This window comes from Sardina pilchardus, chromosome 4 (assembly GCF_963854185.1).
Source record: "Sardina pilchardus chromosome 4, fSarPil1.1, whole genome shotgun sequence".
NCBI classification, from domain to species: Eukaryota; Metazoa; Chordata; class Actinopteri; order Clupeiformes; family Clupeidae; genus Sardina; species Sardina pilchardus.
This window is the reverse complement of record NC_084997.1, coordinates 23341858-23363560: the sequence shown is the minus strand read 5'-3', so window position 1 is coordinate 23363560 and position 21703 is coordinate 23341858. Positions and strand designations below refer to the sequence as shown.

The window sequence follows — 21703 nt, the reverse complement described above, 5'->3', positions numbered from 1 at the left end:
AGCTGTGCGATCTGAATTACGATTAATATTATATGTTATATGTTATATTATTTTACTCATTCAGACATTACGAAAATTGTTTGCTAACCCGAATGATAAGGATGAATACAGAAACTCGTTTGTTTATTTCTCTTTGTGATCATGAGATCTTAAATAACGTGGCGAAGTTGGTCAAAAGAGAGGCACGACAAAAGACATTGCTGTGATTGGCGGATACATTTCAACAGACGCCCCCGTCATAGCCAATCAACACGTACACCAAACAAGGCGTACTGAGCTAGGATTGGACAAAGGTTTGTCGCTTTAAACGCATGTGAACTAACCGGCAGGAGGAGTGCATCCTTTTCATTTTACGAAAGATCGTCGTCGCTCTAACTTAACCTCATCATCTTTTTCGAATTAATTTCAATAACAGGTGAGTTGCGTTCTTGTTTTCAGGTTAACGTATACCATCTTTACAATGGTCTTTTTTTTGTTGCATTGCGCAATTTAATCAGCATCCGTATTACAATTACCACACATGGAGCTCGCTAGCAAAGCCTTTTTCGGTTGAGCTACCCATTTAACATAGAATAGATATATAGGGCATTTAGAATCCTTATGTGTTTGGCGACGATTATCTTATTCACAAGATCGATAACGCATGATAGGGTTGGTGGGAGAACTTGCATGATGAAATGGCTTTTACGTCACGCCTGAGCATCACCAGCAAAGCATCCTATGCGGATGTGAAATGTGACTATTGCATCATCTGACTCCATCACATACCAGCACCTATGGTTTACCAGTTTATTCGGGTTAATAAACCTAATGCTGGTTGACCGGCACATTATGCAAATACTTCATTCAAATTTATAGTTAATTTGCAAAGGTGACGTTGGTATCAGTGTACGTTAACATTTTAATTACTGATTGATGCTGCTAAATATGTGTCAGAGGAGAGGAGCGAACATTGATGAGTGAGGAGGGCATTCCGCTCCTCTGTTGAAAGCATGAAACTGTAATGTAACGTAGCAGAACGTTTCAGCTGCCTCGTGAAGTGGGTCGAGTGAAGGGATTTTCACCTATTAGCAAGTAGGCTACTGCTCACAGATTAGCCAAGCTAATAGTGAACAACACCAATTCAAATTCTTAACCTAAATGAGAGGTTTTAGAAATCAAGAGCATGTCATTGGAATGGCCTACTACCCCCAATAGCTGGTATCAGAGTCATATCAAGGGGCCAGAAACATCTGGGTTCTTTTGGTTGTGGGATGAGAATGTAAGACTGTAAGTGCCCCAATGAAAAGGCAATTTGGCTTATATCACATAAGGTTATTTAAGGATAAGATGTTACTGACTAAGGAATGATTCTCAAATCAGTTAAATTCAAATGTATTAGTCACATACAATTATACAGAGTATTAGTGAAATTAATTATGTGTGTAAATAAATAAGGAAAAATAGAAAAAGAAAAAAAAATGTCTTAAGGTGCATGAGGTGTTACAGCCCTTGTTCAGTATCCTGATAGCTTGGGGATTCTGCATGCTCTCGGTGTTGGCCCTTAGGCAGCGATAATGTTTCCTAGAGGATAAGGCAGAGAAGAGATAGATAGATAGATAGATAGATAGATAGATAGATAGATAGATAGATAGATAGATACTTTATTGATCCCCAAGGGGAAATTCAAGGTCCCAGCAGCTTAAGACACCACACACAACATACAATACAATGTAAACGGGAAAATAAAAGGCAAATCAACAAATCAACATGACTAAAGGAGCAGTAAAATACTATAGATAAGATGTGCATGAATGTACTGAGGATTGGTACTGTGATCCAGTATGTGGTGTGTGTCAAGTTGGTAGTGCAAATAAGTCCAACAGTGCAACAGTGCAAGATTAAATTCTAGTGACCAGCAATAAGTACAGTACAAAATGTAAGCATAGTAATAATAATAACAGTACTAGTATAAATATATGGACAATTAAAATAAACAACATAGTAATAATATAAGAGTTAGACATGAGGGTAGACATGTAAGCCATGCCATGTAGGTGTATAAGACAGTGGAGGTGCAGATGTACTATGCATAGAAGTCCAACTCTCCTTTTCCCTTCAGTGAAGCATTATACAGTTGTAGACAGATTTCGGGGTGACTGGGATCTCTGGTGATTTTCTTTACTCTGGACTCTATTCTCTTGATGGCCTCAAAGTTGGGTTGTGTACTTCTGGTGGTATACGTTCAGCTCTCACTACTCTCTTTAGGGCTTCACACAGTCTTGATAAGTGCTGTTTCCATTCCAAGCTGTTATATTCCCGGTGATAATACTCAAAATGGTGGTTCTGAAGTAATTGCTGAGGTAGCCTAAAGTGCTTCAGGCGTCTGAGGTGAAACAGACACTGGTGGCGAGAATCTCTCACCAGTGAATCTACATGTTTTTGTTACTAGTCAGATCTTCAGAAATATGAACACCAAGATATTTAAAACTCTCTACCCTTTCCACTGACAGTCGTTGATCTGGAGTGTTGGGTAAACTTTCTGGTGATCACACACACCTGAAATTTACAAGCATCCCCTTAGGCTTGGTAACATTTAGGAATAGGTTGTTGTCTTGCCGCCAGTTTGAAAGGATGTGTGTACCTCATTCAAATAAGCCTTCTTGTTGCTCTTAGAAATGAGACCAACTACTGATGTGTCATCCGCAAACTTTACAATGACATTGAAGTCATGTACTGCTGTACAGTCTTGTGTGCTAAGGGAATACAACAGTGGACTTAAAACACAACCCTGTGCTGCTCCTGTGTTGAGGGTAAGGGATGAAGAGGTGTGGCTACCTGGGGTCTACCAATCAAAACATGTGAAAATCCATTGACGCAGAGATCGATGCAGTCCGAAATCTTCCACCTTAGTGATGAGTGTTAACAAGTTTCAATTGTAATGAATGCTGAGCTGAAATATAAACAGCATTCACACATAATTCCTTCCCCTGTTACCAAGGTGGGCTAATGCAGTGTGCAGTATAAAATGAATGTCATCATCAGTAGTTACATTAGACCGATAAGCAAACGGCAGGGGATCTAGGTTTTGGGTAGCCTGACTCTCGCCAGATCCTTGTAGTTCCGCCATGCTCCAGGTTTTGGGGTGATGAGAAGCAAATGCAGTTTTTGACTAACCTCTCTAAGCACTTCATAGCTATAGATGTCAGTGCAACAAGATGGTTCAGGCCAGTAGGATGGGATTTCTTTGGAACAGGAACAATTGTTGATCTTTTAAAACATGTTGGTACAGTTGACTGTGCTAAAGAGAGATTGAATATCTCTGTGAACACTCGATCTGTTATTATTGGCTTTTAACAATGTCATGACTGTTCAGGCCAGAATTGTGATGTTTGAGTGTTGTTGATGTTGTTGGTTTGGAATGTGTTGATTTGACAAACAGGTCTGGCAGTTCATTTGGTATGCTATTCTAGAATGATCAAACTATTCATGACCCAGCTTGCATACATTTTGCAATTCCATCCACGTCATGTAGGTTTTAGGTGATTTAAGGTGCCACCTAGGACATAATTCTGACTTTATGCTCAGAAATGCATGGGAAGATAAACATTTTAAGCAGTTCTGAAAAATATGAGAGTCTTATCTTGTGTTTTGAACAGGGTGTGTTTGCCTTGTGACTGTAAAGATTGAGATAAGATTAGGCTAATTGATTTGAAGCCATGATGTGAAGCACCTATAAGCATTGAAAAAGATGAATGAATTTAGCCAGCTTGGAACTAAACAGCAGTGTTGCTTCTGAATGGCAATAAAGCACACTTAACAGATGTTGGGTTTAAATGTGTCCAGAACTGTTATTCTTTTTCTACCAAATGAGTCACGACCAACCATTCATCATAGGATTTTCTCAGTCTAATTAGCTAGGCTTGGCTGGCTACAGTTATCTGTTATGAATAAGCTACACTAACTCTGACAGCGTTGCTGAACTCAATGATTTGCAGATGTAAGTTAGCACCACCATAAGGCAGCTTTTGAACACATGAGCACATGGAACTCTGTCCAGCCGTGTGTGTGTGCGCACGTGTGCGTGTGTGTGTGTCGTACTCGGGTTTCAAAAATGTTCATCTGAACGTAAAGGGCCTGTTTTAAAAATAGTAGTTGTAGTAAAAGGTAATGCTTCGGTGAAGTTACTTCTTCGCCATGCCCTGCCTCATTTTCATCCCTAGCAGCTTTTAGTTTCGATTGCAGTTCTGTCGTCCTTTTGCTAGACCTGTGAAATAATGGTTCAACTTGATCTATTGAAAGGAGGAAGGAAAGAAGAAGGAATGCATTTTAATGACTGGTTTAGTATTTGGCCTCAAGGCCTATACTTTAAAGACTGGTAATGTTTTCAAGAGAATTCCAGTTCTTCAGTCTGGTTGTAGCCTAACTGAAAATGGTGTGTTTAGTGTCCTTCGGGTGGCTGTTGCTCTTAACAGCGAATCCAAGCACGCCTCTCTGTTTTCAGTTGGAACTGAAGGTCTTTTCACTCACACACCTGCTGCCTTTAGTCCTCTGCTTGCCATTTTAAAGTGTATGGATAGTCTATTTAATGATTTCAGCCTCTCAGCTGTGTGCTCTGTGGAAAGCTACAGGTGTTCCTTACTGTGTCAGGAGCAGGGGATACGTGTGTGTGTGTGTGTGTGTGTGTGTGTGTGTGTGTGTGTGTGTGTGTGTGTGTGTGGGGGGGTGGGGGGGTGGGGGGGTGGTGTCATAAAAACGAGGATGGGTGTACGTGGTGGGGTGTGGACCTTTGATGGACGAATTCAGAACTGGAATTTTGGCAGCGATGCTCTCGGCCTTGCAGCCTGTTTGGATTTGACACTGTTACGTAACAGCACGAGTGATAGGCTCACTATATTGAAGCATATGTTTACAGTAACATTTGCAGCCATTGAAACCAGCTGGAGTGCTTCTCTTACATATTACTTCCGTGTAGATGTTGCTTCTGTTTTTGTCTGAATAGAACAACCACATGGTTCTGTGGTTTCCTGTTGAGAAACGTTTTGACCTCTTGTTACCTTTGCTTTCCGCATGTGCGAGTCAGAATGTAACGTTTTCCTCAATGCCTTGGTCTTCTAAACAGGTGAGCCATGCCATCCGTACCCTCCAGTACAGACAATGGTGGCCTGGCCCAAATCTGCCCTCATGCTGCCAAGATGATGCTCCTCGGGGGTGACGCCAAAGCCAACGGGGAGGCCATCTTAAACGGTGACGCCAAATTGAAGATGGCCGCCATGAACGGAGAGAACGGTCATCACACGTCCAATGGACACGCGAACGGAGAAGGCAACGGCCAGTCGCACGCGGAGCTGGGCGGCGAGGACGAGAACGGAGAGGAGGGACCGATGGAGAGGAAGTGGATCAGGCCCGACCTGCCCAGCAGATGCACCTGGAGACTCGGAGGCCCCAACGTGGGGAACCCTCACCACCACATGGAAAGGTACCGGGCAGCAGCCGCGTGGCGTACAGCTTAACATGCCTCAGCATGAGCATGCAGAAATGATGTACTCTATCCGTGAGAATGGTGTGTTTCACTCACCAAGCCCAATCACAATCACATAAGCAGAGAGAATGACTTGCAGAACCAACGCAAAACAAACGTTTTTTTTTTCCTTGTCTGAGCTCTTGTAAGACTCTTTTAAGGAAGTACCGAATCACAGTGACTCTGCAGTTTTTAAGCTTCCAGTTTGCCAGGCCAGTGCCCATCAGTGCTGGTTGGCTATAGAAATTCTCACCTCACCCACTTTCTCTCATAGGAGTGGTGCGATGTCACATGGCACATTTGCGCGATCAATGTGAATGTTACATAACATTACAAATGTCGTCCAGACTCTGAAAGGCTTTAATGCCAACCTTTAATTAAGGCTCATATAATTGCGCAACCAATGACTTTGTTTGCCTGGTGCTAGAGATAAGCCATTAGGTCTATTTTGTATGACGTCCGACCTAGTTCTTGGCCAAAAAGTTGTATGGTTTCATAATTCAAGAGGAGATGTTGTGAGTGATTTGACTGTATTTTTTTTGTCTCCTCCATGGCTATTTTAGGACAAAGGCTCCCAGTATTCTTCCAAACATCTTGAGAAGAATTGGAGACACTCCTCTTGTCCGTATCAACAAGATCTCTAAGGCCTTTGGCTTGAAGTGTGAGCTTTGTAAGTATAGTTGTATTTAGATGTTGTTTTGACATATTACAGTATGTTGCAAAAATATGAGACTGATTCCTGTTTGGTTGGTTTCCTGAAAAACTGGTTTGAACAAACTAGTGATTACATTTTCAATATTCCCCAAAATTATGTTGGGATTATTTGTTTGTTTTTGCATCTCATTTCGACCTCATAAACTGAGTGTAGTGCAACTGTTGAGCTGTAAGTTTAGAGCTTCCGTACAAATGTGCCACATTCCATGTTGATGTGGATGAATTAGATCCCACGTTCCTAAGCAGACACCCATGAATGGAACTTGACTACCTTGAGCGTCCATAGGAAAAAAAAAAACATTTGTCTCTCTTCCCACATTCTGTGTCTGTACTTGCTGTGCAGTACTGTAACTTTCCTAGAAACTGGAAGATAAGAATGTTCCTTTCCCGGCACTTCTCAACGACCATCATCCTGCCATAAAACCAGCCTTAGCGCTCCCCCTCAGGGCACAGTGGAGTTGATGAGCGTGCCTACTCTCCGGGATGAAGAATGTCTGGTGCGTGAGCGTAGCCTTGGCTGGCCTGCCTCTGGAGTATAGACGCTCCATATGCTATTGTTAGAAGGGCCCAGATAGATATGCAGTTCCTATCATACTGACCCTGGATATCTGAGTGCAGGAAAGGCATAGAGGCATTAAGGGTGTTTTCACATAGAGTTCCTTTAAAAAAAAGAGCCAAACTCAGTCTAGCAAACAGGGGACCAAAAAGTAGATCAAAAGGGACTCATTTTGTAATGACATGAGTAATGTTGGCGTGTTCACATATGCACAAAAAATGCTGAGTCATTGATCGGTCATGGAAAACACCCTAACTCTGTAGGAAATTAGTGTTTGCACTCAGAGACTTGTGTTTATGTGTGTGTGTGTGTGTGTGTGTGTGGGGGGGGTACTGTCCAGGGGAAGAGTAGGGTGGGGTGTTGTGGGTGTGTGTGTGTGTGCGTGAGTGTTGTGGGATGTGAGCAGGCGTGTTGGGGGTGTGAGGCGTGGGTCAGATTTCAGCCTCTCAGCTGTGTGCTCTGTGGAAAGCAACAGGTGCTTCTGACTGTCAGGAGCTAGGGATACGGATGTGTGTGTGCGCGCGTGTGTGTGTGTGTGTGTGTGTGTGTGTGTGTGTGTTTAAGTAAAAAGTAAATACTTGTTTTTCAGAGTGACTTGCAGTACAAGTTGGATACAGTTGTGTAGTTAAGAGATGTTTTATCTGTAGGCCTATTTACTCAGTATCTTGCTATTGTTGATTTTTATTATTAGTTTTTGCTACGTCAGGAGATTTCATTGCCAGAGGACATTTTGTTCTTGTTAATGAAGCCATTTATTTAGCCTATCTGTCTAAAGTGCTAGATTATAATAGTTCCATAACAGTCCCCCTCGAAGTCAATAGAAGGCTTTGTTATAAAGTGGTGTTACGGAGGAGTTATCAGTACACTGTTGAACTTCCATTGCTGATGCCAGGCTATCTCTGGCTGTTCCCGTACGGTTACCAGGATATGCAAATATCGAATGTGGCAACTTGCCGGACAGCCGAGCAGCTCTTTGCCAACTCACTCTCCTCCTATTTCCTACGCGAGTGATGTCACACTGCCCGCTCACGTGTGCCCTCACGAGTCTCTCGGACCGGGCACGAGCAAGTGCCCATGTCCCTTTATTTCAATCTCACATGGCCGTCTTATCACGCCTCCGTTTGAGGCTGAAAAAAGACTTGGCTGGGGCCTGAGCACCTGTTTGCATATGCTGGGCCCTGCCATAAGGGGTTAAGCGTAGGAGTCCCTAGGGTGGTTGGTGGAAGAGTCGGGGGTGGGGTGGGGTGGGGTGGGGTGGGGTTTGGGGCTGAGGGTCAAAGTGTCCGGAAGAGGTCTCCTGAAGAGCTCTCCTAAAAAGCTCTCTTGTAGAGTTTCATGAAGGCGTGGTGCATTCGACTGGCTTGGCACTCAGGCCTGATCTGGTATCTTATCCCCAGATCTCGTTGAGATAGGAGGGGGAATGTTCTAGAAACAGTTGTTTGTTTGTTTGTGTGAATGTGTCTGAAGTCAATGTAGGAGATTGCTTTTAACAATAAGAGGCTTGCAGGAGGCTGTAGAACAAACATGTGCAAAATTGGTAAAACCTTAAGGAGCCTTGTTAAGCCATGTGTCTGCATAGAATGGGTTAGAGTGTGTGTGTGTGTGTGTGTGTGTGTGTGTGTATGTGTATGTTTATGTGTATAGTGTGTGTTCAATTTCTATGAAAGGGACAAAACTTTGAGGATGGCTTGTCAAAGTGGAAGCAAACATCCATGTTCAATTCAATAATAAGCAGTGGCAAAGAGTACTTTGGAATGAATGAAGAATCAAAGCAAATGGTCAAGAGCACAAGCTCCCACAGAAAGGGGGACTTTTCTGTCTGGTCTGGTGTATAATCACTATTTGCATATCTAGTGTTTGATAAACTGTTACCGTCAGCTCCCTGTTTTGTAAATCAAGTCCTCTCTTGCAGAATGAGGTTCCTTTTCAGTTGTGACTTACTAGACTTAGTGTCTGCTGTCAGGCTGGGGTTGAGCCCAGCCCTTACCAGTATTACTAATAACTATACACCACTTTTTCAACGAAACAAGAGGCGTCTTGCCTGTTTGCGTAGAGCAAAGGCTCTTTGGTGGGTGGGGAGGGGCGGGTAGTGTTTTTAGACAAATGAATGGACTGTTGCAGCCACAGCACATTTGGATGCCCCTGTATATAGGTGAGCGGGTTCACTGCTCCTCTGGTTGAACCACTCTCACCAGCTCTAGGCTAAACCAAATAAGCCCACTTTTTGTGTCGCCTAAGGCCTAATGTGTGGTCAAAGCCCGAGTTGATTGAAATGGTTTAACGAAGCTCAAAATCAGCGCGGGGGTTTGAGATTTCGGGAGTTTTCATAAGAGCCGGGTTGTTGTCTTTGGCAAATCTGATCTTCACTGGATTTCGCTGCTTTACAATTGTGTGCCAACTGGTCTTTGTTTGGGAATTTTAGAGGGAGACACAGGGTTTACTGACCTTCCTGTGACCCTTTGGGAATTACATGGAAGAACAAAGGAATCCACAGTGCCACATCATCCTGATCCTTTGAGCTTCCTGAGTCTCCATAAGTACGAAATTCGGTGGTCCTATGAACATCCTACGGTTGTATGGTACTCATTTTGAATTTGTAATGTGAACTTGTGATGTAGACTCTTTCAATCTGTTCCTGAGGGTTTCTGGTTCAAACGTGCAAAACCAGCGCAGATACTTGATGAAAATGAATCGGACTTTGGCGTACTGCTCTGCAAAAATGTGAATTTTAAAACATGTTTTTACAAGTTAGCTTGTCCCCAAGTGACCTAGTTTATTAAAATCGCCTGGACAGGTGAATGACCGATCTGTAGATTAATAGTAGGCGTTGGCTTTGTTTTTCATTAGGCTTGTACACACTGGCAATTACTGCTGACGAGCCTTGTTTTGAAGGCCACTTCCTGAGAGAACACCTCTTTATCATGCAGCAGTGTATCAGTGCCTGATAAGGAGTTCACACACAGGCTACCACTTGAGTTTACCCAACTTACTCAACTCTCTCTCGCTCTTTCTTTCTTTCTCTCTCTCTCTCTCTTTCTTTCTTTCTTTCTTTCTTTCTTTCTTTCTCTCTTTCTCTCTCTCTCTGTCTCTCTCTGACCCATCTTACATTCTCTTTCTCTCTGACCCATCTGACTTTCTTTCTCTCTTTCTTTCTTTCTTTCTCTCTCTCTTTCTTTCTTTCTCTCTCTCTCTCTCTGTCTGTCTCTGTCTCTTTGTCTCTCTCTGACCCATCTTACACTCTCTCTCTCTCTCTCTCTGACCCATCTTTCTCTCTCTCTCTCTCTCTCTCTCTCTCTCTCTCTCTCTCTCTCTCTCTCTCTCTCTCTCTCTCTCTCTCTCGTCCACAGTGGCAAAATGCGAGTACTTCAACGCCGGCGGCAGTGTAAAGGACCGCATCAGCCTGCGCATGGTGGAGGACGCCGAGAGGGAAGGCCTCCTCAAACCCGGCGACACCATCATCGAGCCCACTTCCGGCAACACGGGTACGACCCTGCGACCTTTGACCTGCCTCCCCTCCCTCAGAAGAGGCACTAACTTGCTCGCGCTATACCCCCGGGAAGATCTGCTCTCCTGTAGAACTTTCATTCTCCTCCCGACCTAATCCATCTAATGCATCTGATCTGAGAGCAGTTAATGAGGCGCCAGCGGGTCTCGGAGACGAGCGCTGTAATATTTATGCACGGTTGCAGCCAAAGCCCTGTTTATCCAGGAAAGATGGGCTAGTGAAGGATTCCGGAGAAATTGGTTTTCTCTCGCATATCCCCCACGTTGAACCAAGTGCTCAACCGTTTGCATGCCTTTTTAGTACTCTTGTCCAAGGCCTAACATGACCGAGTCATGAGATGCGATTATTAACAAGTAGGGAAAGTATGTGACCTTCAATCTCATATAATACACACAGTGAGATGGTGTGTGTCTGTGTGTGTGTGTGTGTGTAATTCTGTGTGTGTGTGTGTCTGGTTAATGACCCTGGAACCAATTCTCTCTCTGGTCATCCTCTCTGCAGGCATAGGTCTGGCTCTGGCGGCCGCCGTGAAGGGCTACCGCTGCATCATCGTCATGCCAGAGAAGATGAGCATGGAGAAGGTATTGTGTGTGTGTGTGTGTGTGTGTGTGTGTGTGTGTGTGTGTGTGTGTGTGTGTGTTCCTATATGTGTGTGGTGTGTGAGAGAGAGTAGGTTAATCCATGTAAGACTGTTAGCAGTAAGTACACCTAATTGAGGGGCGTGTCCGTTGGCGTAGGTGGACGTACTGCGCGCTCTGGGCGCCGAGATCGTCCGCACTCCCACCGCCGCTCGCTTCGACTCCCCGGAGTCTCACGTGGGCGTGGCCTGGCGGCTGAAGAACGAGATCCCCAACGCCCACATCCTGGACCAGTACCGTAACCCCAGCAACCCCCTGGCCCACTACGACACCACCGCCGAGGAGATCCTGGAACAGTGCGACGGTGAGGCCCGTGCTCTGCTCTTATCCGAACAACAAAACTCCCAGTGGGTGGCAGGCAGCCCACAGCTACATTACACAACATAGGGAAAAATACAGTGTGAAAAAAAGAGGCGATTTTTGTACATTGTTATTTTGAGTTTTCTCTGGTCCAAGTATAAATTGCCCACAGTGGCATGCCATGGCATACAGTGGGTGTAGATTTCCATGGGAGCTGTTTAGTTCTGTTTGTTGGTATTTCTGGGTGTGCTTAATAAAGTGAGGGCTTCAGCTCTGACGATTCCTCACTTTTGTCCTCTGCAGGGAAGGTGGACATGTTTGTGGCAGGAGCTGGCACCGGCGGCACCATCACTGGCATTGCCCGCAAGCTGAAGGAGCGATGCCCCAACATCAAGGTGAGGCACCACACCGCTATCTCTTATCTCCTCGTCATAGACCCAAGTGAATTGCCCTTAATGTGGGTCACCCAGTGTGGATTTATTGCATCCTACTTAGCCTGATACAGAAGTCCAAAAGGCAGGAAGTGCCCTGCAATTCACCCTAGATAGATAGTCTTAAATGCCCCTGGAGGGGGTAATTGTTTGTTTTACACATCACTTCATGTTCACAGCTAAGATAGTGGACACAGCACCATTCATAACACATATACACCACCATCAGGGATGTGATTCTTCCGGATTTATCCGGAAATCAGGATTTTCAGCCGTAAAAATGCGACCCTCGTGAATCATGCAAAAATCGATCGATTTTTTTGGGGGGGACCATTGCTGTATAATAGGACGATGACAATGACGACGGGTTTGGTGCTTCTTTCATTCATATCACTCCGCAAGCCTTGTCAGTTCTCTAGTAGCCTAGTGGATTTCATTGAAAGTGAAGTGTTTATATTTTCCTGCTTTTTTGTCCTTTGCTAATCACATCCCTGCACCATACAGAACACATATATACCACCACACATAACAACATGTAACACATGTCCGCATATATTACATGTGACATATTCCCAGTGTCATGACTGCTCAATGTCTACTCAGATCGTTTTTAAGCTGGACTCCTACTCCTATCTACATATGTGACTGCTTTTCCCAGACTCCGACTAATGTTTCTGTGTCCCCCTGTCTGTGTCAGATTATTGGTGTGGACCCCGAGGGCTCTATCTTGGCAGAACCGGAGGAGCTGAACGTCACCGATAAGACCCAGTACGAGGTGGAGGGCATTGGCTACGACTTCATCCCAACTGTGCTGGACCGATCGGTGAGTGTCTCCCTGTCTCTCCGTTTGCCAACCTCTCGACAGGCCCAGTTCTACTGCACCCCGAGTTACCCCGATGGCTACATTCATATTGACCGTTCCTCCGCCTCCTTTTGTGTGTCCCTCATCCAGGTGATCGATGGCTGGTACAAATCGAATGACGACGAGTCTTTCGCCATGTCGCGCATGCTCATCCGAGATGAAGGACTCCTGTGTGGTACGCTAACGCTAGCGCTCACTTCCCTCGCCTCTCTCACTCATGTACCATACCACTTCTCCCCCTCACACTTCACACTCACACCCTCAACAACTCATGATGTATTACTCAATCAATAACTTCTCCCTCTCCCACTTCCTCTCCCACTCCCCCTCCCTTCATGTCTCTCTCTCTCTCTCTCCCTCCGTCTCTCTCTCTCTCCCTCCCCCTCACTCGGTGCTTTCCTGCGTGCAGGAGGCAGCTCTGGGACGGCCATGGCTGCGGCGGTGAACGTGGCCAAGGAGCTGAAGGAGGGCCAGCGCTGTGTGGTCATTCTGCCGGACTCCATTCGCAACTACATGTAAATGCACATCCGTCTCCCTGCACGCACCTCTGTGCTCTATCTTCTTACAGTGTCTGCACACACACACACACACATACACACATACACACACACACACACACACACACACACACACACACACACACACACTGTGATGTATTTGGCCAGGCCAGTATCTGCCATGTCCCTCGGTGCTCTATCTTCTTACTAGTGCTGCCACTAACGACTCATTTTCTAACGATTAATCTTTCGACTAATTTTTCGATTAGTCGACTAATCTAAACGACTATTTTTCTTTAAAAAAATCAAGTTTTCGTTATTTTGTTGTGTCCATTTTATTTTTAACTCAACTGAAGGGCCAAAACATGACATATAGCCATAGATATAGATATGCTCATATCAATATCAGCCTACTTTTGTAGAGTTAATAACAGAATGAATAACATTACAGCCGTTAGAGACGGGAGACCAAAAATAAATAGGGGGTCAATAGCGAAACGATTAGTCGACTAAAAAAAATGGCATCGACTAATTTTCATAATCGATTAGTTCGATTATGTCGATTAATCGCGGCAGCACTACTTCTTACAGCTTAAGCCATGTCCCTCATGTTGATGTATCTAATATTTCATAATTGCAATTGCCCAAAAAACAATTGAGATGACCATGAACTGCGGAACGTGCAGAGATTCACATTTCACAAACATTCTAAGGAAGTTTCTAGGAAAAGATGCCATTAGCTGAAAGGGCAATGACAAAATGTACCCTTAAAGTTGTACATGGTTCTGTGGTAAGATGATAGCCTGCTGCGTCTATTTTGTGCTGCGATCATTTTGTGGCTTTTATCAAACCATAACAGTGTGTTACCGCCACCTAGTGTTCAGGGTAGTTAATTACACTTGCATTCCACTGCTAAGTGTGTCAACAATGGCTATTTTTGTTTCACAATACTGCGGTTAAAAATGGATTTGTTCTTAAGCAGTGAAATATTCTGAAACTTTGTGGCATTTCGCCGCTATGTTCTGCTCTGAGGGCTTTGGGTGCAAGTGCCCAGTGGAATGCCAAGCATGTGCAGTTCTCCATCCTAACTGTCTCTCCTTCCATAGGTCCAAATTCCTCAGTGACAAGTGGATGTGTGACAAGGGCTTCCTGAGATACGAAGACCTGATGGTGAAGAAACCTTGGTAAGTCAAGTCAGCACAAAAGGCGTTTACATGTGCTCACCATTTAGAGATGAAATGAAATAAAATGGGGGGAGGTCTGAAAATATTACATACTGTATGTAAAAGCAAAACCCAGGGCCCTGCCCTGTAACTTGAATCACACGTTGGCTGCTTGTAGACCTTACGCTAAGTTTGCAACTCAAATGATTGCAAGTCTACATGTAACATAGCTTAAGAAAAAAACGACTGCTTCAGACCACATGTAATGCTGTCATTTGTGAACAACCTAGGAACCTAAGTTATGTAGGTCACAGACACACAAAGTATAAGATCGGTTACAGTCATGCCATTTGCCCTTAGTTTTAAGACCCATGAGGAAACATGATAAGCTATGAAAGAGAAGAGCTATGATGCCTATAAAAGGATGGAGGCATTCTGATGGTTCTTCTTTTCATTGTCTCTTTTCTCCTCTCTCTCTCTAGGTGGTGGAACCTGACGCTGCAGGTGCTACACCTGTCGGCTCCTCTGACCGTCCTCCCCACCGTCACCTGTCAGAAGACCATCAAGATCCTGAAGGAGAAGGCCTTCGACCAGGCCCCAGTGGTGGACGAGACCGGGTGAGCGTTCTACCTGTGGCAACACCGTCACGTCCCGTGCACACCTTTATCTTTTAGTATTTAGTGTTTTACTGCTCTTGTAGTCATGTGGATTTGTTGATTTGCTTTGTATCATCGTTTTTACATTGTAGTGTATGTTGTGTGTGGTGTCTTAAGCTGCTGGATCTATCTATCTATCTATCTATCTATCTATCTATCTATCTATCAATCTATCTATCTGCCACATTGTTGATAAACAGCTAAACAGTGTTTTAGGAAAATTTAAAATTACGTTTTTAAAGAAAAGAAAAACAAAACAAAGCCATGTATCATCTGCACCCATCTGTTAACTGCAGAGTCCAATATCCCAATGAATCAGAATCAGATTAGCGCTTTTAATCAGACAGAAGAATGAAAAAAAGAAATGGATTCCCATGTTTTGCCCACTCCTTGTGTATTAACCTCGTAGCTGGAGGAAAATCGGTGTATAAACCTCTGGTTAATCCAAGTAGCCTTCTCTCCCTCTCACTTTGCCCTCACCTTTATCTCCCTCTCTCATTCTCTCTTGTCTACTCGTGTCTAGTGATGATATTTAAATTCAGGCCGTTCTCATTTGCCTCTGACCGATTTCCCTGTAACCGTTCCTCTCTTCGTCCGCAGGGTGATCCAGGGCATGGTCACTCTGGGGAACATGCTCTCCTCCGTGCTGGCCGGGAAGGTCAGGCCATCGGACCCTGTGAGCAAGGTTCTGTACAAGCAGTTTAAACAGGTGAGGAGGATCTCTCGGGAGTGGGACAAAGACGGACAGGTGCACAGACAGGCATATGCTGGACATGCACAATGTACCAAAAGCACTTGTTTAATATTAGAACAGCCATGTCTTGGTATGATGTTATTACTTACTATTTAATTTACTTAACTTACTATTACTATCCCAATCACTACTACTATTAATAGGTTACCATAAAAAAAAATAATAATATGGAGATTTTCAAGTTTTTTGTCTTTGTTAGCAGTGGTCACACTACGAGTAAGATGATGTGCTAGCACTAAAACTATTAATTGAATGTTCATCATCTCTCTCTCTTCTCTCAGGTGCGGCTGACTGATAACCTGGGCAAACTCTCTCGTATCCTGGAGACTGATCACTTCGCCCTGGTGGTGCACGAACAGATCCAATGTGAGTCCTTCCCCTCTCCAAACATTCTTAACCACCACTAATACACAAGGCATTGTTTTGAGCTGTGTTGCTGGACAGTGTTCCTGTCTCCTGACTGCTGTTGTTTTAGAGTACTTATGGAGTACTCTAATCATCAGTTGACAAATGATCATGATCATCCAATCAGAACACATGAAACCGATTATGTGGCTGCCTAGCAACATTGCTCAAAAAAGTTGCCCCATTTGTCATTACCTTCTAGTCGTCACCATCACAGTATGAAAACGGGGTCATGGAATCCAGAATTCTCTATCAACATTGTCGTTCAAATGTTGTGTTGATTCCTTTTGAGAGTTCCACTGAGGAGGACCTCTGGACAGTGCCCTGTTCAGGAGTCACTTTGACCCATACGCGTGTGCCATGTGCTTTCCCTTGTGTCTATAGCCGAGTCTGAGGCCTGCCACTCTAGTCCAGCGACTCCGTCCACCGAGCCCTGCATGGTCACTGGGCAGTGCTCAGAGGGTGCGTGTGTCCCCTCAGTCCTCTCTAAACAGAGAGCCTTCATCGATATACTTCTAATCTCCTTTACTTGGGGTTTTTTATAAACACCAGCCTTGCGCGCCTTGCAAAATCATTATTTAATTCAACTGCCACTTTTACCACTAACTGTTCCTGGCTCTATCTGGAATTTAGAACTTTGTTAAATGAATCAACTTCAGGTTTTTGTTGTTTTCTGGTAACCGTCGAACCTTGTTTCCTTGTTTGAAGGACATACAGTATTTTTTTTTTTCTTTTTGGCTGTTTCTGTGGGCTGTTTGTGTGTCTTGTGACTGGTGTGTTTGCCATGTTCTTGCAAAGTCCACATGTTTAGGCCCATGTCAACACTTGTAGCCTTTTTTTTTTACCTGTCTGGGTTACTTCAGCCACTTTAGATGACCGAATAAGGGTGTTGTGGGCAGACACGCCAAGGACACGTCATGTTCTGGTCAAGGGCACCGGGTGATATGACTAGGCTCCAAACAAGTTTTTTGTTTGCTATTCAGAATTGCAAGCTGGCAGATTGTTGTCCGACAGCTTGTTTTGCTGACAATTTAGCCCACCTGCTTCAGAGAACATGGTTTTTTTTTATAATCTCAGACATTTGTATAAACGATATGGCTTTTTAAATGTGAAATGGAATAATCTTAAATACTGCTCGAAATGAATTCCTGTGAATCTTAATTGGCACAAAGGATGCCCTGCTTCTGTCTTGCTTTCTCCCTGTACTCCTTTTGTTTGTATGTTCTTTCTTGTTGTGTTTTTCCTTCTGTCTTTTCTCTCTGTTGGTCTGGTCTGTTTATTATTATTATTATTATTATTATTATTGTTTGTCATTTTTTATATTTGAAACATCTCACCTGTCACCTGTCTCACTCCTCTTCTCTTCTCTTCTCGTCTCTCTCTCTCTCTGTGCTGCAGACATGACCGACGGCTCGCCAAAGCTCAAGCAGATGGTGTTCGGGGTGGTGACGGCCATCGACCTGCTCAACTATGTGACCACGCGGGAGCGGAGGGAGCGGTCGCTGTCGGAGTGCTCCATGACCAGCATGGATGAGCAGCAGTGACCACGCGTACGCAGCACCTTCTGATGTTCTGCATTTTGACTGATCAGACCTTTTCTGCATATTTCCTCTTTTGTTACACGTCATACATTCTTGCACTATGACAAGTGTTTTTTTTTTGTTCAGCTTGGGAAAAAATCAGTCAGTACTACCAAAAAATTACTATATTACTGTTTAGTTGAGAATGTGTATAGATATATGATGTGATTCATCATCGTTTACTTTGCCTTGCGTCATAATAAGGGTTCTTTGGCCAGCAAAATCTCGCAGTCTCCTCTCGTTGTTGTTCATAACGTCAGCATTTCATTCTTTCATGAGTACTACATTTATAACAGGGTGCGCAGTAGATTTAGTGAACCAAAGCCTAGTACCTGAGCAGACGCACACATAATCCCATTGAAAGGTGTACATATTTGATACTTGGGACTTACAAATATCTGTCATATTGTTTATGAGGCCATGCGAAGGCCATGTCCCAGCTCACACTTCATTTCAGTTCATACTTCACAGAAAACAAATTCCCAACTGGCATTCATTCAGGGTTGTGCTGCCACCTAGTGACAGAAAAAAGGTAGTACAGGTATTGGTCAAGTGTGATGGACAGTGTTGAGGATTTGGCTTCACCAAGTCCTTTGAATGGGCAAGTACTAAGGTGTGTTTGGCAGACACCAAACAGCTCCCAACCAGGGTGACTTGTGTTGGTTAATTTCTTTCTTGTATTGACACAAGATCTTTTAAAAAGTGTATTAGTTTTGATGGGTGTATTTAAAGAAGAGGATTTGAGGTTCGGTTTATACAGACAGATCTTTTATAGAGATCTCCATGTATGAAACAGTTTTTCTTTTTTTTTGAAGGGGGGTGGGGGTGTGGGGGGGTTATTTTCTTACTCTTACAATGTACGGTATTGACTACATGTAAATGAATAAAAGTATCTGAAATTTGATGGAATATGTAATTTCTTGAATTATAGGAGGTGAAATACAGAGTTATTGAGATTAAAGAAATGGAAACTTATGGACAAATGATATATGCTTTAAGGACTTGATTTTTTTTCCATGTTTTTTTTTCCATCTTTTTGCTTTGTAGTTGATGCTTGTGTGTAAACCAATGTAAGTACTTTAGTTTAATGTTTTGTGTACCAATGTCTCCCATGCCTTTTGTAATTGCAATGCATAAGTTTGCTTCAAATAAAGATTTTTTCCCCTCGGACATGACTTTTAGATTAATGTATTTTGCATACTTCTGTGGCCCGTCTTGAACACTAGGGGGCAGTATCAGAACAGCCTCTAGCACAGCTTCAGCATGTAGCCTACTTCCATTCCATTCTTCAGAGAGTACTTCCCTTCTTTAGTCTGGTATTCACCATACTAAACTCAATCTTTTAAGATTGAACATTGGTCTGGCGAGGCTGCACTTTGTTTTTACTGCACTTCGCGTCCCTTAAGTTTCGTTTTCGGCGCGTCACCGGCCAATAGCGTGCCAAGACTAGAGTATGGCCGTTTCTGATTGGAGCCAAAGGTTCTGGCAGTAAACAGCGAAAATAGATCTGCTGGTTTCCAGCCTGAGCTGCCGGGCGAAATTCAAATTCCCCGGAAGTTCAGGCAGGGTTCATTCTTCTTGGGATGTGCAGCACTGCTACAGTTTACGTTACCTACATGCATACGCTTAGAGATATTTGACATGCTACATGGCCTGATTTTCGCGAATCAAATGGTTTATTTTATTTAAATGCAAAACCATACAAAATACGATGCAGGCTACGGTGTATTTTACACATATAATAAGGCATTAACAAAAATAAAAACCACCCAACATGCTACATCTTGAACGTAATCATGTGTTAATATCATGCTCCTTTGTGCCTGCATGTCAGGGAAAATCAGGATCTTGTTTTAGCTTATATATTACATCACATGATTAATGATGAATGGCTTTGTGAAGTCAGTGATGGCGCTTGTTTACAGTAAGTAAAACAGCTGGTGTCCTACAGGGAATAGTTGCATTGGGGTGTTATTGTCCTGCAAAAACTCTGGCCACAGTTTGCCCTGTTACGGGAACACATACTACTTTTGTGTCACACCCTGTAATTGCACGCACACACAGGACATTGCTCATTCCAATCATGTCCTGAATGACCTGCACAGCATGCAACACAACAGCTCAGCTCGTTCCCACTGAACCGACACTAGGCTTCTCTTGTTGCTCAGCTAATTTCGGTTCCGTTTCTGGTGTCGTCCCCTCGTTGCTGTGAGGAACCAGACCTTCGGCTGGTGGCGCCAGACAGCCGTCCCGCGCCTCAGCGCCACTGTATCCCCTGCTCAGTGACTCGCTATGGCGGAGGAGGAGGAGGGCCTGCTGTACCCACTGGTCCAAACCCAGACCTGGGGCCCCAGCGCTGAGAGAGACAGAGAGAGAGTGAGTTGGTATTCACTAAGCCTTCCCTGGCCCTCTTCCCTCATTAGGGTTAAGGGATTACTGTACCCTGTGGGCCAGGGGCTGGAGGGGGCAGCGCAGGGGGCCTGGGCAGGGGAAAGGGGCAGAGAGGCTGCCAGGCTGCCCGGCTGCCCAAGACAAACCATCTGCAGGGGGGTAGCTCATAACAGTCACATTTTGTACTGCTGAGGTATTGCGAGCCATGCTTTTGTGGAACAGATATTGGCCGGGTTTCCCAGAATTGTTAAGAAGCTCTTAAGTGCTAAGACCTTCTTAGGAGCGTTGTAAGAATGTTCTAAGAACGCTCCTAAGAAGTTCTTAGCACTTAAGAGCTTCTTAGCGATTCTGGGAAACCCGGCCATTAAATGCAATGTTGCACAAGGGAGATATGCAATACAATGCTCTGTATCACTAATAACAGCAACGATAGTGAAGCATTTGGATTGATAAGGTTGATACACCCAGTGACCCAGATATCCAGAATATCAGTTCAAGTTCAGATTTCAATACAGCTGGATTTTTAAAAAGTGCCTCAGATGTCAACTCAAATAGGCATCCATTTGACCACGTCGAAATACCCCACAGGCCACCAGCGAACACACGGAACCACAGAATAAACAAAAGTAGCAGCAGATCTGACGCCGGTGGAATGTGTGGCTCGGGCGCTAGACCAGGATGGCGTTAGTCACCCGCGGCGGTGGAACAGAAAACAGGAAATTGTGAATGGCGGAAAAAAAAAGCTAGCGCCGCCACGCGCGCCCTGTGCCCAGCCGGTGTGCGCGCGTGGCCAAAAGTCCTCCCAATTCAATAGCGCCGAGGGGGGAGTCGCCACGGGCAAACCCCCCCTCACGAACAATAACACTTCCACACCTGCAGGAAAACCCCCCTGGCAGCGAGGGCCCCTGGTGGACTGGTAGGCCTACTGTGGTGGAGAGATGAGTCACTTTTACACAAACACAGACATGACTGAAGCTTAGGACCTTTCATACTTAGCAAACATGGTCATCCATTAAGATTACATTTGCAGCTTTCCACCGAATCCAATCCTTTAAAAGCCTTTTGTTTCACCTGATACCTACAATCACGTCATGAGAGTCCCTGAGACAGGCCAGGACCTGTTGCGCTGTTCTCACGGTCGTTTGACCACCAGTTAACCAGTTCCTAAATGCAAACACCACCGAGCAGCCTCACCGCACAAGCCATACACTTCCTCCTCTACAGAACAAACTCTACACTCTCAAAACAAATGATGTACTGTAGCCCTTACGCCAAAAAATGGAAATGACAGTTTATTGCAAGTCTGGCGCTGAATTACAGTACACTCTTAAATTGTGCATTCACATCTCGACGGATGGTTGTGAATGTGTGCCCATTCACAATGTATTTTCTATTCTATTTGAATTTTAAGTGCTATGTCCTGTGAGGTTTCTGTAGGCCTATTGTAGTTGTGGCAGCCTTTACTTTTATCCGAAACCAATGTCTCCCTTGGGAGGCCTTTTATAAAGTAACCCTCAAACTTGAACCTACAGATACATGAAGTCCTCAGCAGTGTGTCTCTGGATAAGCTGGAGGGTTAATATGTCTTGCTGCTGCGCTGCGGTGAGGTGAGGTGAGCTCCTGTCCTGGCTGCTTACCGGTCTCACCTGTGCCTCTTCAGCAATTACGTTGTTTAGGCCAGTTGCCCAGGTAACCTAATTGGGCCCTTATGCTCGGGAGACAACAGGCAGAGAGGACAGTAACAAGCAGAA

The 21703-nt window shown here is 44.3% G+C and overlaps 1 protein-coding gene across 2 annotated transcripts; it reads left to right on the top strand.

The window, feature by feature from the left end:
- Positions 1-294: 294 nt before the first annotated feature.
- cbsb (cystathionine beta-synthase b) lies at positions 295-18731 on the top strand. Of its 2 annotated transcripts, XM_062534671.1 has the most exons (16): positions 295-415; positions 5102-5458; positions 6064-6170; positions 10118-10252; positions 10777-10856; positions 11013-11217; positions 11517-11608; positions 12342-12467; positions 12597-12681; positions 12916-13021; positions 14110-14187; positions 14649-14783; positions 15423-15531; positions 15858-15942; positions 16366-16443; positions 17380-18731. In XM_062534671.1, exons 2-16 carry the CDS (start codon positions 5109-5111, stop codon positions 17523-17525), a joined length of 1917 nt encoding a protein of 638 aa, XP_062390655.1. In that variant the 5' UTR covers positions 295-415; positions 5102-5108; the 3' UTR covers positions 17526-18731. The 2 variants fall into 2 exon arrangements, with proteins under 2 accessions (XP_062390655.1, XP_062390656.1); XM_062534672.1 differs by lacking the exon at positions 16366-16443.
- The last annotated feature ends 2972 nt before the right edge of the window (positions 18732-21703 follow it).